This window comes from Zea mays, chromosome 4 (genome assembly GCF_902167145.1).
Source record: "Zea mays cultivar B73 chromosome 4, Zm-B73-REFERENCE-NAM-5.0, whole genome shotgun sequence".
In the NCBI taxonomy this organism is placed as follows: domain Eukaryota; kingdom Viridiplantae; phylum Streptophyta; class Magnoliopsida; order Poales; family Poaceae; genus Zea; species Zea mays.
This window is the reverse complement of record NC_050099.1, coordinates 7,953,879-7,968,866: the sequence shown is the minus strand read 5'-3', so window position 1 is coordinate 7,968,866 and position 14,988 is coordinate 7,953,879. Positions and strand designations below refer to the sequence as shown.

The window sequence follows — 14,988 nt, the reverse complement described above, 5'->3', positions numbered from 1 at the left end:
CACGCAGCACACTCACTCGTCGGCTTAGGGACCCCCCTGTCTCGAAACGCCGACACCTGGTGTGGAAGACCATCCTGCCTCTAAGAAATAAAGACCGAAAGTTTAGGAAATGGTCGCCAAGCTGGGAGGGTCCATACAAAGTAAAACAGGTAATATCTGGTAACGCCTATTTATTACAAACATTACAAGACAAAGATTTGCCCAAAGCTTTAAATGGACGTTTCCTCAAGCAGTACCATCCTATTATGTGGCAAGATGTTAAGAAAACCGATGTAATCATATCGAGTTAGTTGCTTTTGGTTTGCTCAGCTCCACCAAAAGGCAGGGGGCATATGTTGGTCACCAAATTGAGCCGCCGGACGGTCCGGCCCTGGGGCCGGACGGTCCGCGCGCGCGCAGAACAGATTAGGGTTCCGAGTTTCTTGCTGTGTTTATTGACGAAATTCACGGAATTAGCTCGGAGAGTTTGTTTGTAAAGGGTCCAGCCCTTCTCCTCTATAAAAACAAAGGAATACGACCGATTTATATAATCAATTGAACCTACAATCAATACAATTTACATTTTATCTTAGGAGTAGTTCTAGTCTAATTTTAGTTTAGTCTTCCAATCCCCAAATTCTCCGCTTCTATTCGACTCTACGTCGATTAGAGGAGTCTAGGTCGGTCTGCCGAACCTAGACAACACCTAGGATCTCTCCTCCCCGACGGATTCCCTCTCGGGAGCGAGATCCAGGCGCCGCCGGCGACTTCCGCCGCCCCTGCGCACGCGCGGACCGTTCGGCCTCAGTGCGCGGACCGTCAGGCAGAAAAAACTAAGCCCTGCGCCAGGTCGTGGACCGTCCGGCCCCTGGCCGCGGACCGTCCGCTCCTGTGCAGAGAGCACCGCCGCGGTTCTTGTTTAGTGATTGGCGCCCGAAAAAGTCACCAACAGATGTAAACATGGTGCTTTTTTTAGAGTTCTTTATAAAAATATAGAAAGTTGTTTTGTCAGAGAAATCCGTGCTGAGGTGGCATAGGAAGAGCCTACCTAAAGGAGCCTAATATGTGGCTAACCTAGTAACCTTTGACCTGTCAGCTTAGAAGACTGTTATGCAAGAAAGATTGACGCGGCAATTCTATTTAGCCGCTTCAATAAAGAAAGATGCGACCAACATGTTCGTTAAGGAAAAAAATATTATTTTTAGAAACATTTTAAAAAGGTTATTTTCTAAAAATAAATCCGAGGGCGGAGATGAAAGTGCAACGACCGGCTGGAGGCCGGGAGAGCGTGTGAGTACTGTGTGATGACGTGATCACACGGAGCGTGCACGGCCGGGCGACGCGGTTGGAGGCCGTACGCGGCAAACGACCCGTTCCCTTCCTGACGCCACGCCACCACCAACACGACGCGCCGTCCGTCAACGTCAGGTAAATTGAAGAAGAGCCGCCGTGAGCCTGGCTGACGGCGAAGGAAGACTGGGCGGCGCCGTCCGATCGGGATCCGGAGGCTGGAGGGGGTCGGGCCCATAGGGCCTGCAATGAAGACGCGCGCCGCGTTTGACCGTTGCGCGCAGACGCTTTCCCGTCCAGTCCTACAGGCTACAACTACAAGAGGGGAAAAAGACACGAAGGAAAAAAAAACCAGAGCTGGAAGGAGAGAGAAGGAACCAAAAAAAAAGCTCGGAATTTGTAGTCTCCAAGCCGTGCGACGACCGGACGGGAAGGGGAAGAGAGGGAGGGCCGCCGCTGAAGTCGCCGTCGGTGAGGTACGTCCCCGTCGCCCTTCCGGCGGCGCTAGATCCCGCGTGGGGGGACTGCGGTTCCCCGCGCCTGCAAAGGCGCCGGTCGGTCGGGCCGGCGCTGCGTGTGGCGTGTACCCTTTCGTGTCCTGTCTCGCTGCCGTCGCTTCTCGCGTGGGGGATGGGGTTCCCCTCGTTCTCGCCGCCTGCCGGCTCGTGGTCCTCGTGGGATTCGCATGTAGAGGTCCAGTTTCTGCTTAGGTTCGGGGGCCATGGAGCTGGAGGCAGAGCTGTTGCTAGGGTTCATTAGTGTCGGCTCCCGAGTCCCGACTCCAGCAGTCCAGTTTCAGTAAACGGGGGAGGGCGGTATACCCTGCTCTTCGAAATGGAGGCTCTCCATTTTTAGGCACGGGTCAGCAGCACTGCCCCTGTATCGCATCTTAAGGTCAATTACATATGTCGACGCTATTCTCGACCGTGCTACCATCGCGTTGATTTTTAGTGAGAGTAACATCTGATCATTCATTTATTCTTACCCTTGCCGCGCGCATATTCCTACCAGGAGATCGGTTCCTGCGTGCAGAGGCGGCAACAAGCGCTGCAGAGGGAGGAGGGATTTGGGATGGCTGGTGACGACCATGTGGTGGTTGACGTGAACGGCTTAGCAAAATCCAAGGATGACGGGGGTTCCAAGAAGCTGTCTGAGGATGCAAATGGTTCGGCTCCGGCTGCTGCATCTTTGTCAGCAGCTGTTGACTTGGTCCAGGAGGAGGAGGAGGAGGAGGGTGATGGGGAGGAGGAGCCGCTAATCCAGGCCGCGGAGTGCCGCATATGCCAGGAGGAAGATAGCGTGAAGAACCTCGAGAAACCGTGTGCTTGCAGCGGCAGTCTCAAGGTTTACACCCTACTTAATTAAATTACTGCATGCCATTCTTATCTCCACAGAGCTTTAAGCTTCACAGTTGTTCATGAGGTGTACCTGCAATTAAAATTTTCGCTTTTGGTTCTCTTTTTGCATTAACATGTGTCTGTCATTTCCATTGACATGTTTTCTTGATTAAAAAGCACAAAACGATCACATGGTTCCATTCATAACCATGACACTCTTGTAGGAAACACACTCATCTCTCCCCAATCACTACTGCATCATATCCTGTAATATTGCTTGTCTATATCTGCTCTGTTGGGAGAGCTCCAAGTTATTCATTCACTTCTCTATGCAGTAGAGTTGCACTATTTTTCTACCACATTGCTAACAGGAATGGACCAGTTGATTCAGCTGCTGGTTGGTCCATGTTATGCAACTAGGCATGTTATCACTACACATATCTAACACAACGGTTCCAGTTCATAGCTGGCTGAATTTTATGATCTATCAGTTTAAGGTCATCATCATGCTTAATGTGAATTTCTGATCTGGACTGTTTTTTTGGATAGAGTATAGTAATTAATGACTTCTGAACTGACTATCCTCGCTGCGTTCTTTCATGTTCTTTTTTATTTAGTCACTTTGCTCCTTTTTCATTAATGGTTTATTCATGGACATTTTCAACTTCTACCGCGAAGCCTTCTGATGTTGGAACTTTGTGTTCTCTTCTATTATTTTACCCATAAAAGAACTTGGGATTTATTTTATACCTTTTTGTAATCATGTAAGAAACTTTTTTCTTTCTATTCATGCTGAGTGATATAGTTAAATATTTTTTTGGTGAAACTTGACACATTCAAGAATTTATAGTTTTAATTTTCATGTGCAGTATGCTCACAGAGCTTGCGTGCAACGCTGGTGCAACGAGAAAGGAGACACTACTTGTGAAATTTGTCATGAGGTTGGTTAAGTTTTTCTCAGGTTCATTATTCTGGTTCTAGTTTTTTAGTGCTGAATCTGCTGATGCAAAATTGGCATAGTATATATGTTGATATTTGTATCTCTAAAGTCTTGTTGCCCATGTTTCTTCTACTCGAAGGGTTTTTATCGTGATCACCTCACTAGTCACTAGTATTATGCACTACAAATAATTAGAACTAAAATGATACAAGGTCCTTGTCATATTCTTTGATACCATGTGCAGTGCTTTTCTATCTACCTGGGTTTGTACTAGAAGGTTTGTGATCATGTGGTATTAGACTTTAGTGTTTTTAGGCTAGTGATTTAATTTGGATGGTGATTTAACAAAGTGACGGATCATATTATAATTTTGTGTGTTTTAAATGGTATTTATCTGGTTCACCTATTTTGGTCAATTGGTTTTGTATGTCCAATATTCTTATTCAACTATGAATTGACTCTATTATTGATTGTACCTATTTTCCTACCCCCCCCTCCCCCCCCCAAAAAAAAAGAATATGCTTTGGTCCTTACCTCTGCATTTTAAAGTTTCCTTTCTTCGTATACTGATTCTTTCTAGGCTTGGTAATAACCTGTAGGAATACAAGCCAGGTTACACTGCGCCACCTCGTGTTCAGCCAGATGAGACAACCATAGACATTGAGTAAGTTATTTTGGACTTTTTTTGCCATTTTTATTTAAGTTAATAGAATTAAACATATCTAAGCAAATAACCATTTTTCAGTGGTGATTTGGTTATGGATTTGCGAGACCCAAGGATTCTTGCTGTAGCAGCTGCCCAACATCGTCTTCTTGAGGCAGAGTATGATGGTTACGCTAGTACAGATGCTAGTGGTGCTGCATTCTGCCGTTCAGCTGCGCTTATTGTAAGTCTACCAATTCCTGATCTTATTGCCATTTATTACCTGAACTGTTGTATCAATACTACTCCCTTGATTCCAAATTGTAAATGGTTTTGGCCTTTTAGGTACATAGCTTTCACTTTGTATCTGGATATATGCTATGTGTAGGTACATGTTAAAATGATGTATCTAAAAAAGACAAAACAACTTACAATTTGGAATGGAGGGAGTAGCTATTTCAGGATGGTTTTGTTTTTGGATTGAAGGACAATGCTTTTATATATATTTTACGGTTAGCTCACAAGCCACAACTTGTTTACAACAACAATGGAGCCTTTTAGTCCCAAGCAAGTTGGGGGTAGGCTAGAGTTGAAATCATCAAAAACCACATGCCAGGGTTCAGGTGCACGGATAACTATTTTTCATGTACTCCTATTTCAGGCTAATTTTTCGGTATACTTCATCCTTTCAAGTCTCCTTTTATTGTCTCTTCCCATGTCAACTTTGGTCTTCCCCTGTCTGGCTGTCTCTCTTTCCATTGCTATCATGCCTTAGGATCCCACTACACATTGATGCCTCTGGAGGTCTCCATTGGACATATGTACAAATCATCTGAACCAATGTTGGACAAGTTTTTTTTTCAATTGGTGCTACCCCTAGTGGCCTAACCTATCACTTATACCATTGTTCCGGACCCGATCTCTTCTTGTATTGCCAAAAATCCAATGCAACATACATATTTCCGTAATACTTATCTGCCGAACATGTTGTCTTTTTGTAGGCCAATATTATGCACTATACAACATAGCAGGTCTAATTGTCGTCCTATAAAATTACACTTAAATGTTGAACATGTTTTTTTTGTAAGCCAACATTCTACACCATACAACATATAATTTCTAATCGTCGTACTATAAAACTTGCCTTTTAGCTTTTGTTGTGCCCTCTTGTCACATAGAATGCTAGATGCTTGATGCCACTTCATCCACTCTGCTTCGATTTTATGGCTAACATCTTCATCAATATCCTTGTTTCTTTGTAGCATCGATCCTAAATATCGAAAGGTATCCTTTTTGGGCACTTCTTGACCTTTCAAGCTAACATATCCTTCTCATGTGTAGTAGTGCCGAAGTCACATATCATATATCTGGTTTTAGTTCTCTGAGTATAAAACCTTTTGACTCTAGAGTCTCCTACCACAACTTTAGGTTCCTATTTACTCATGACGACTTTCATCAACTAGCACTACATCGTCCACAAAAAACATACACCATGGGATACCCCCCTAGTATGTTCGTTGTGACTTTATCCATCACCAAGGCAAAAAGGTAAGGGCTCAAAGCTGACCTTCCTATTCTAATTGGAAAGCATCCGTGTCCCCACTTGTTTGAACACTAGTCACGATATTGTTGTACGTGTCCTCAATGAGTCAAACATACTTCGTTGGAACTTTCTGTTTGTCCAAAGCCCACCACATAACATTCTTTGGTATATTGTCATAAGTCTTCTCTATGGGTAGGTCCTTGTGCTTTCAATACTGCTCCATCACTTGCCTTATTAATAAAATGGCTTCCATGATTGACCTTCCGGGCATGAAACCAAATTGGTTCATAGAAATCCTTGTTATTCCTCTCAGATAATGCTCAATAATTGCCCCATAGCTTCATAGTATGGCTCATCGACTTAATTCCCTGGTAATTAGTTTAACTTGATCCCAAGACTTTCTCTCCCTCCTGATTCCTACAACCATACCTAAAACCTTCATGAATCGTCTCGAAATCTGCACTTGTTGAACATGCCCCCCATGAAAAGCTTCTCACTAATAGGTATAGCTCTAACCATGCCATCTAAGTCTTCCCAGAAAAGTCTCTTAGCACACTCATCGAGGCCTACTCGGGGGACATACGTGCAACTTGTTTGTTGATTGAAAAAACAGTGCTTTTAGTTGTTTAGTTACTTAGAAATTAAAGAAAAATGTTGTTGATCTTCATAGCGAATCCTCTTCTGCTCCACTCCTAGGGCCTGTTTGTTTACCCCCCAGATTATATAATCTTGATTAAATAATCCTAAGAGGGAAACAAACAGTCCAGCTTATTTGCCCAGATTATATAATCTAACCCCTTGGATTATGATAATCCATAAGCAAGTGAGGAGGTGCTTATTTCAGATTATTTTTTTCTCACTTCCCCACTACCCTTTCAAGTTTCCTAGAAATTACCCACCAATGCCATTATAATCCACCGAATCGTTTTTGCGCCTATCCGGCATCCAGCGACCAGCAAATCCAGCATAATTCCTTCTCGACTCCTCCTAACTCTAGCCGCCAGGCTCCAGGTGCCCTTGTCTGGTTCGACCTAGTACAAATATAGAGGGCATTCTTGTCTTCCTCATACAAAAGAATCCTATTAACAACTCAAATAATCTGGGTAAACAAACAGGACTACTCAGATTATATAATCCAGATTATATAATTCAGATTATATAATCCTCCAAAAATAATCCAGATTATATAATCCATGGGGGTAAACAAACAGGCCCCTAGTCTGATGACCTTAGCTCCTCTAGACTCTAGTATTTACGGAATGCCAAGTAACTGATTTCGAGTATGTCAAGGTAGACTACCTTAAAATCCTACTTGGTTTTGCAGTTAATGGCACTGTTGCTTCTAAGGCATGCATTGTCTATGTCAGACAACGAAGGAAACGATGATGACGCTTCTACCATATTCTCGGTGAGTGAGATGTAGCCTTTCATTTGTACTTGGATGTTAGCGGTCCAGATATTGCTCTGTCCTGACTCGACCCTCTGCAGCTTTTTCTGCTTCGAGCTGCTGGGTTTCTGCTGCCGTGCTACATCATGGCATGGATATTCAGTATTTTGCATCGCCGTCGACAAAGACAGGTACCTCATTTGACGCAATCTCGAGAGATGGTGTTGGTCATGAAAAAAACTTGTTCCAAATCGTCATCATAGTGTAGGAATAGGAAGTCCACCGTAGTATATTTTTTAACTATATGTGGCTCCTGGTCCTAAATCTGTCGATGATATGGCACACCATCCATCTAAGTTCTCTGTGCTTCTTCTTCTTCCTTTGTCTGCAGGAAGAGGCTGCACTGGCGGCTGCAGAGGTGGCCTTCATCCTACAGTCGGCCAGGGGCCGCGCCCTCCAGTTTGCCATCGCTCCAGACTCCCCCGCCACCCCGCAGCATGAGCCAGTGTCGCAGCAACAGCAATAGTGGCTGACAACCACATCCCCAGTAGTTGCTCACGACTACTGACCATACGTATCTGTTTCGTTTTCTTGGGCATCATACTGAGTCACAAAGGTTAAGCCTGGGCTTCTGCCTCCCGTGGCCAGTTTGGGTGTCAGTGTCACCCAAAGTTCGTTACACCCGAAACCTTGTGCTTTGTATTAAACCGAGTGTGATCCGAGAATATACCAATTTAATGTAAATTCATTCTTGTTCTTACTGCGGCATCATTATTAACCGTTGTATGCACTGTAATGTACAGTCTTTCATAATACTATTTATTTTTCTATATGGCATATTTGATAGATGTGAACGATGTGGTGTATGGAAATTGAAACCTCTATTGTTTATTGTGGGAACTAATAGTGTGTTTGGATTGAGAACATATCAAATGCACATAGAAGTTTAGTGCACATGATGCACATATTAAATCATCATCACTTATTTTAGATCTAACGTCTCTAATTATTTGATATATTTTGCTAAGAACATCATCCGACGTGGTGGTGTGTAGTGGTGGAAGGTGTTATTTGTAAATTGCAATGATTAACTAGAAACGTTAGATCTAAAATGGATATTGATGATTTAATATGTGCATCATGTGCACCAGATATGTCCTCGTTTGGATTAAGCAACAACTTCATTGATACGTGTCCATAGTTAAATCTGGTGGGATGGTTTAGTTGTTAATGACGTAATTTATTTTACCAAACCTGACACCTTTAGGTTGGTCTGATCTTGAACTGGCAGATGGTCCGTGCATGAGGTTGGATAGTCTGCGCCGGGTGTCGGACATTACTCCTTTTTCTTTCGGATGATTCATAGTTCATATCATTAGTTTGACACAGTTCTTGTCCGAAATGGTTTTTTGATATCTTGGACGGTCCACGATCTAGAGACTTGGGAATTGATCTTCTTGGGTTTTTGATATGCCTGTGTTCATATGCTTAGCAAACTATTTAGTTCAAGAGGTTGTGATAGTCGTCAATCATCACCAAAACAAGTATGGAAATGATTTTTAGGGCTAGTTTGAGAACCTCAATTTCCCAATGAATTTCTATTTTTCCATAGAAAAATAAACTAATTTTCCTTAAGAAAATAGAAATTTCTTAGAAAATTAGGGTTCCAAACTATCCCTTAGTCTTATTTCCCTTTTCAGTAGCGATTGTTGGGTTGACGTCCTCACATGCGTTTGGCCAAACGCTAGGTACCTGGATTGTGTAATATCCAAATGATGAATAATAAAGAAAAGAAATGGATATCATTATTTGATTTGCCATCTTATCATTATAACATGGGATTAATCATAATTAAAAGAACAAAATATCTAATATAAATATTTTATGCATCATATTAATAAGGACACATTAATGATGAGATAGGGATTTAATCTAAATTCAATCATAGGATTTGTAAATAAAATTGAAGAGAAAAGAGAAGTGAGAAAAGAAAAAGAGAGTATAAAATCTACATAAAATATAAATAGAAATGCATCTTCAAAATTAGTACTTTAATTGCACAATATAATCTGAGGATAAAATTTGCCATAAGATTTGAATGTGAATTGGAATTGAAGTTTGAATTTGGAAAGAAAGAAAATAAAATGGAAAATAAAAAGAAAAAAGAAAGAAAAAGAGAAATAGGGCGTTGGGCCCAATTCTCTGTCTCGACCCACCTCAGCTTTCCCTCCGCGCAGCCCAATTGGAAATCATGCGCGCCGACAACAGGCCCCCACCAGGCAGTCCCTCTCTCGCGTTGTGCCCTCACTCACCGCCTGGTGGACCCCACATGTTAGCTCCCCACCTCCTTTTCCTTCGCTGTGCACTGGGCCCCACCGGTCGGGTTCTCCCCTTCCCCGTCGCAAGGGCCATTGAAACGGCTGTGTGAATTAGCCGGGAATCGGGTCCAACCTCTGGCTCAACGACCTCCGACCTTGTCGGTTGCCATCGCCTCTTCGCGTATAAAGCCATCACGAAACTTAGGCGCAAACCCTAGCACACAACCTCGCCACTACTGTCGGGGAAGGGAGTGGGTAGGAGATGAACGCTCAACGACGACTAATGTCGCGGACTGCTGCGCGAATACGGGACTCGAGTCGAAATCGCCCGCCATCACCTTCGGAACCTGTGACCACCGCTGCTGGCTCATAGCGAGTCCCGTGGAGGGATCAATTTCCCGACGAAGATCACCCCCTCGCCTCAGATTCAACTCTTCCGCGACCAGCGCTTTGCGCGACAAATTTCTCTGGTACGATTGCTCGTTCAAGTTCGTTGTTGTCCCCATAACACATAGAAGCGGGAGGATTGGGAGCTAGGGCACTTGCATAATGGTTTAGGGCCTCTCCGGCGAGATTCGCCGTGATAAGGGGCGATAGCCGCCGTGCACAAATTTTAGAATTGGGGAAAAGAACGTGCGCCGTTAGATCTCCTTGGGTGGCCGAGATTAGAGCTCAAGATACCCCTTTGGTTGTATTATACTCGGACTGTTGAGATCGAATCCAAGGGTTTGGAGGTCGCGTGGGCCTCGGACCGTCAATCCCCGATCCGAGGGCTCATATAGCATACTGGTCCTTTAATCGCACTAATCTAATCTGAACCGTCCGCGTTCGATCTGGTGGCCCACATGCGACGATACCCCTTTGGCCGAGCTCTTTTACGTATGAACCCCTGGGATTTTAGAGTATCAACCCGCCATCCAACTTGGGATAGCCTGAGTCTTGGGAAGTTTGCAGTCCAGCCCCGGAACTTTTTGGTAATTGGCGCGCAGTCCAGAGAACAGAGAAATTAGAGAAACGATTATAGAAATTGATTTTTAGTACATAAATAATTCCAGAAACTCATTTAATTCATAGAAAATTCATTTTAAATTCTTTTTGATCCATTCTGGTGGCAATAATTTTGTATTAATATTGTCTATCAACTAGTAACTCTGTTTAGCCATGAAACTTGGATTAAAATTATTCACTTGAGTTATCTTACTCTAGGCACTTAATAACTTCAGAAATTCATAACTCGATAACCGTAACTCCGAATTTAGTGATTATTGTTCCTACGATCTCGTTACGACGCGTAGAATATTATCATGCATTCTGTTATGCTGTTTGGTATGATGTTAATTTCTGCTATACCATGTTTGTTTGTATTGTTGCGAGTAGACGAGCAAGCCACAGAGGATCCAGGTGTTCAGCAGGTGGAGACTGCTGAACAGGAGCTCGTTGAAGGCAAGTTGTGCCCTTGATCACTTCTTTTTACCCAATAATGTTCTTATTAATCATAATGATCTGCGTAGGTTAATTTTGATGGGACCCAATAGGTTACCCTAGTTTGGCTATCTTTATAACTTGTTTACCACTAAACTTTGGGTAGTACCTGCTATTGCTTTATGTGGTTTCGGGTATAGAGATACACATTATTCATGATCATACTTTTATTATAAGTTTGTTATTTACTATTCATGATAAGATCATTATGTTAATTGGAACATAGAGCGACCACCCGGGAAAACAGTGCTACCACAAGGGTGGTATAGGACGCTCTTGGTTGAATAATTAGGAAAGCTAGTAGATGACTACCTTACCTGAAAGGTGCAAGGGCAGTAGGGGAGTGGTCGGTGTAGGGAGGTCCTTGGGTTGTGAAAGAGAAATGTGCCCTTAGGCCATTTCTATAAATGTTTTGGTGATTAGATGCCCAACATATTATTTTAGCTAATATGTGCTAAGTGGTTGAGAAGTGCAAAATCAAGAATCAAGGTATGTTTCTAGACTTAGTAAATTGTTTTTGGATACTAACATATCTCTCTAAGTGCTAGGAACATTGCCAAGAAAACTGGAATCAGACAAGAGAAGTTTTGGCTGAGTTCAGCCAAACCAGCACCAGCCTGTGGTGCACCGGACTGTCCGGTGTGCATCGGACAGTGTCTGGTGCCTAGGCTGGCCCAGCGACGAACTCGTCGCTCTCGGGAAAAAGACGAAGGCGCGGCGGCTAAAATTCACCGGACTGTCCGGTGAGCCAACGGCGCACGTGGCCAACAGTCGACTGTGCGATCAACAGGTAACACGTGGCCGAGCCAACGATCACTTGGTCGCACCGGACTATCCAGTGTGCACCAAACAGTGTCCGATGCGCCAAGGGGACCAAAGACCCAACGGTCGGTGTCGCTAGAAAAGGAAGGAGATCGGGCACCAGACTGCTAATGTTCATGTCCGGTGGTGCATCGGACTGTCCGGTGCGCCACCCGACATAAGGCAAGAATCGCCTTCCAATTGGATCTCCAACGGCTCCTAGCAGCCTTGGGGCTATAAAAGGGACACCTAGGCGCATGGAGCAGTACACCAAACATTCTCTAATCATTCTAAGACACCTAGACTTCGCCACCACGTACTTGGATCATCGTGTTAGAGATTTGAGCACCGTTTGAGTTATAACTCGTTTTGTGCTCTCATCTTGGATTGTGTGCGTGTGTTTGCTGCGATTTGAGTCTTGTGTGTGTTGCTTTCCCTCCCTTACTCTTGTGCCTTTCTTGTGATCAAACATTGTAAGGGCGAGAGGCTCCAACGTGTGGAGATTCCTCGCAAACGGGAAAAGACTGCTAAGGAAGAAAACCGTGGTACTCAAGTTTGATCGTTGGATCACTTGAGAGGGATTGAGTGCAATCCTTGACCGAAGGAGGTCACCACAATGTGGAGTAGGCATTGGTCGAACCACAAGATAAAATCACCGTGTCCCTTGTGCCATCTGTTATTGTGATTGGTTTTTCTTCTTGAGTTCTCACTTAATCACTTGTGCTATTGTTCCTAAGTTTTATACTTATTATAAAGGAACAATCAAGTGAAGAGTTCTCACCTTAACATCTTGGTTTTGATCTAACTAACATCTTCATAACCAAGTTTGGATTAATTAGTGTTGAATTTTACAGGATCACCTATTCACCCCCCTCTAGGTGCTCTCAATTGGTATCAGAGCCGTACTCTTCATTTAAGGGACTAACCACCTGAAGAGATGGATCCTAAGGGCAAGGGCGTGGTGATCAACGACAAGGAGGAGTCCCTCTTCAACGACCTAAGTGACGACAAGCCCACTGACTCAGGCTCGAGTCACAAGAAGAGGGACGAGAAGAAGAAGAGGCGCATCAAGAAGATTATCTACTACGACAGTGATGCCTCCTCTTCTTCACCAAGGGATGACGACGACGATGACTCCTCGTCGAAAAAGAAAACGGTTAATTAAAACTACTCCTTTGATTATTCCCGCATTCCTTACAATTCAAATGCTCATTTGATCTCTATTCCACTTGGAAAACTCCCACACTTCGATGGAGAGGACTACTCATTTTAGAGTCACAAAATGTGTAGTCACTTATTTTCTCTCCATCCTAGCATTTGGGAAATTGTAGAAAACAGAATGCATTTTGATAGTACTAATAACCCTATATTTATTAATGAACAAATACATAAAAATGCCCAAGCTACTACTGTTTTGCTAGCATCTCTATGCAGTGATGAATATAATAAGGTCAGCGGCTTGGACAACGCCAAACAAATATGGGACACCCTCAAGATTTCTCACGAGGGGAATGATGCCACCATGATCACCAAGATGGAGCTGGTGGAAGGCGAGCTGGGGAGGTTCGCGATGATAAGGGGAGAAGAGCCAACACAGACATACAACAAGCTAAAAACCCTTGTGAAAGTCGCCTAGAGGGGGGGGGGTGAATAGGCGTAATCTGAAATTTATAAAGTTTAAGCACACTACAAGCCGGGGTTAGCGTTAGAATTAAAGTCGAGTCCGAAAGAGAGGGCGAAAAACAAATCACAAGCAAATAAGGCGGATGGCACAGTGATTTGTTTTACCGAGATTTGGTTCTTGCAAACCTACTCCCCGTTGAGGTAGTCATAAAGACCGGGTCTCTTTCAACCCTTTCCCTCTCTCAAATGGTCACCTAGACCGAGTAAGCTTCTCTTCTCAATCAATCGGGACACTAAGTCCCCACAAGGACCACCACACAATTGGTGTCTCTTGCCTTGATTACAATTGAGTTGGAAACAAGAAAGAAGGAAGAAGAAAAGCAATCCAAGCGCAAGAACTCAAATGAACACAATTGTCTCTCTCACTAGTCACTATTTGATTGGAATGAACTTTGGACTTTGGGAGAGGATTTGATCTCTTTGTTTGTGTCTTGGAATGAAGTCTAGAGCTCTTGTACGAGGTTTGATGGCTGAAAACTTGGATTCATTGAAGTGTGGTGGTTGGGGGGTATTTATAGCCCCAACCACCAAGTTGACCGTTGGTGGAGGCTTCTGTCATATGGCGCACCGGACAGTCCGGTGCGCCACCGGACACTGTCCGGTGCGCCAGCCACGTCACCAGGCCGTTAGGGTTCGACCGTTGGAGCTTCTGACAAGTGGGCCACCGGACAGTCCGGTGGTGCACCGGACAGTCCGGTGGTGCACCGGACAGTCACTATTAACTGTCCGGTGCGCCTTCTGCGCCTGCTCTGACTTCTGCGCGCGCAGTCGCGCACTGTAGTGTTTTACTGTAGCGTTGCAGACGATCGTTGGCGCGAAGTAGCCGTTGCTCCGCTGGCACACCGGACAGTCCGATGCTACACCGGACAATCCAGTGAATTATAGCGGAGCGGCCTCCAGAATTCCCGAAGCTAACGAGTTGGAGAGAATCTACCCTGGTGCACCAGACACTGTCCGGTGGCACACCGGACAGTCCGGTGCGCCAGACCAGGGCTGCCTTCGGTATACTTTGCTCCTTTGTTTTGAACCCTTTCTTTTGACTTTGTATTGGTTTGTTGTGAACCTTTGGCACCTGTAGAACTCATAATCTAGAATAAACTAGTTAGTCCAATAATTTGTGTTGGGCAATTCAACCACCAAAATTCATTTGGAAAAGGTTTGACCCTATTTTCCTTTCAATCTCCCCCTTTTTGGTGATTGATGCCAACACAAACCAAAGCAAATATAGAGGTGCAGAATTGAACTAGTTTGCATAAGGTAAGTGCAAAGGTTGCTTGGAATTGAAACCAATATAATTATTTCAATAGATATGCATGGATTATTTTCTTCTTATTAAAATTTTGGACCTCATTTGCACCACGAGTTTTGTTTTTGCAAATTTTGTGAATTCTTTTCAAAATCCTTTTGGCAAATAGTCAAAGGTATATGAACAAGTTTGAAAGAAGCATTTTTAAGATTTGAAATTTTCTCCCCCTGTTCCAAATGCTTTTCCTTTGACTTAAACAAAACTCCCCCTGAATGAAATTCTCCTCTTAGTGTTCAAGAGGGTTTTAGAAATTTTTGAAGATACTACTTTCTCCCCCTT

The 14,988-nt window shown here is 43.9% G+C and overlaps 1 protein-coding gene across 2 annotated transcripts; it reads left to right on the top strand.

Annotated features, from left to right (window-relative positions):
• Positions 1–1,732: 1,732 nt before the first annotated feature.
• LOC100193371 (uncharacterized) lies at positions 1,733–8,017 on the top strand. Of its 2 annotated transcripts, none has more exons than NM_001138501.1 (8): positions 1,733–1,745; positions 2,281–2,613; positions 3,476–3,547; positions 4,146–4,210; positions 4,292–4,433; positions 7,057–7,140; positions 7,221–7,310; positions 7,511–8,017. In NM_001138501.1, exons 2-8 carry the CDS (start codon positions 2,341–2,343, stop codon positions 7,643–7,645), a joined length of 861 nt encoding a protein of 286 aa, NP_001131973.1. In that variant the 5' UTR covers positions 1,733–1,745; positions 2,281–2,340; the 3' UTR covers positions 7,646–8,017. The 2 variants fall into 2 exon arrangements, with proteins under 2 accessions (NP_001131973.1, XP_035822548.1); XM_035966655.1 differs by lacking the exon at positions 1,733–1,745 and adding an exon at positions 1,749–2,163 and having other exon boundaries at positions 7,511–7,967.
• The last annotated feature ends 6,971 nt before the right edge of the window (positions 8,018–14,988 follow it).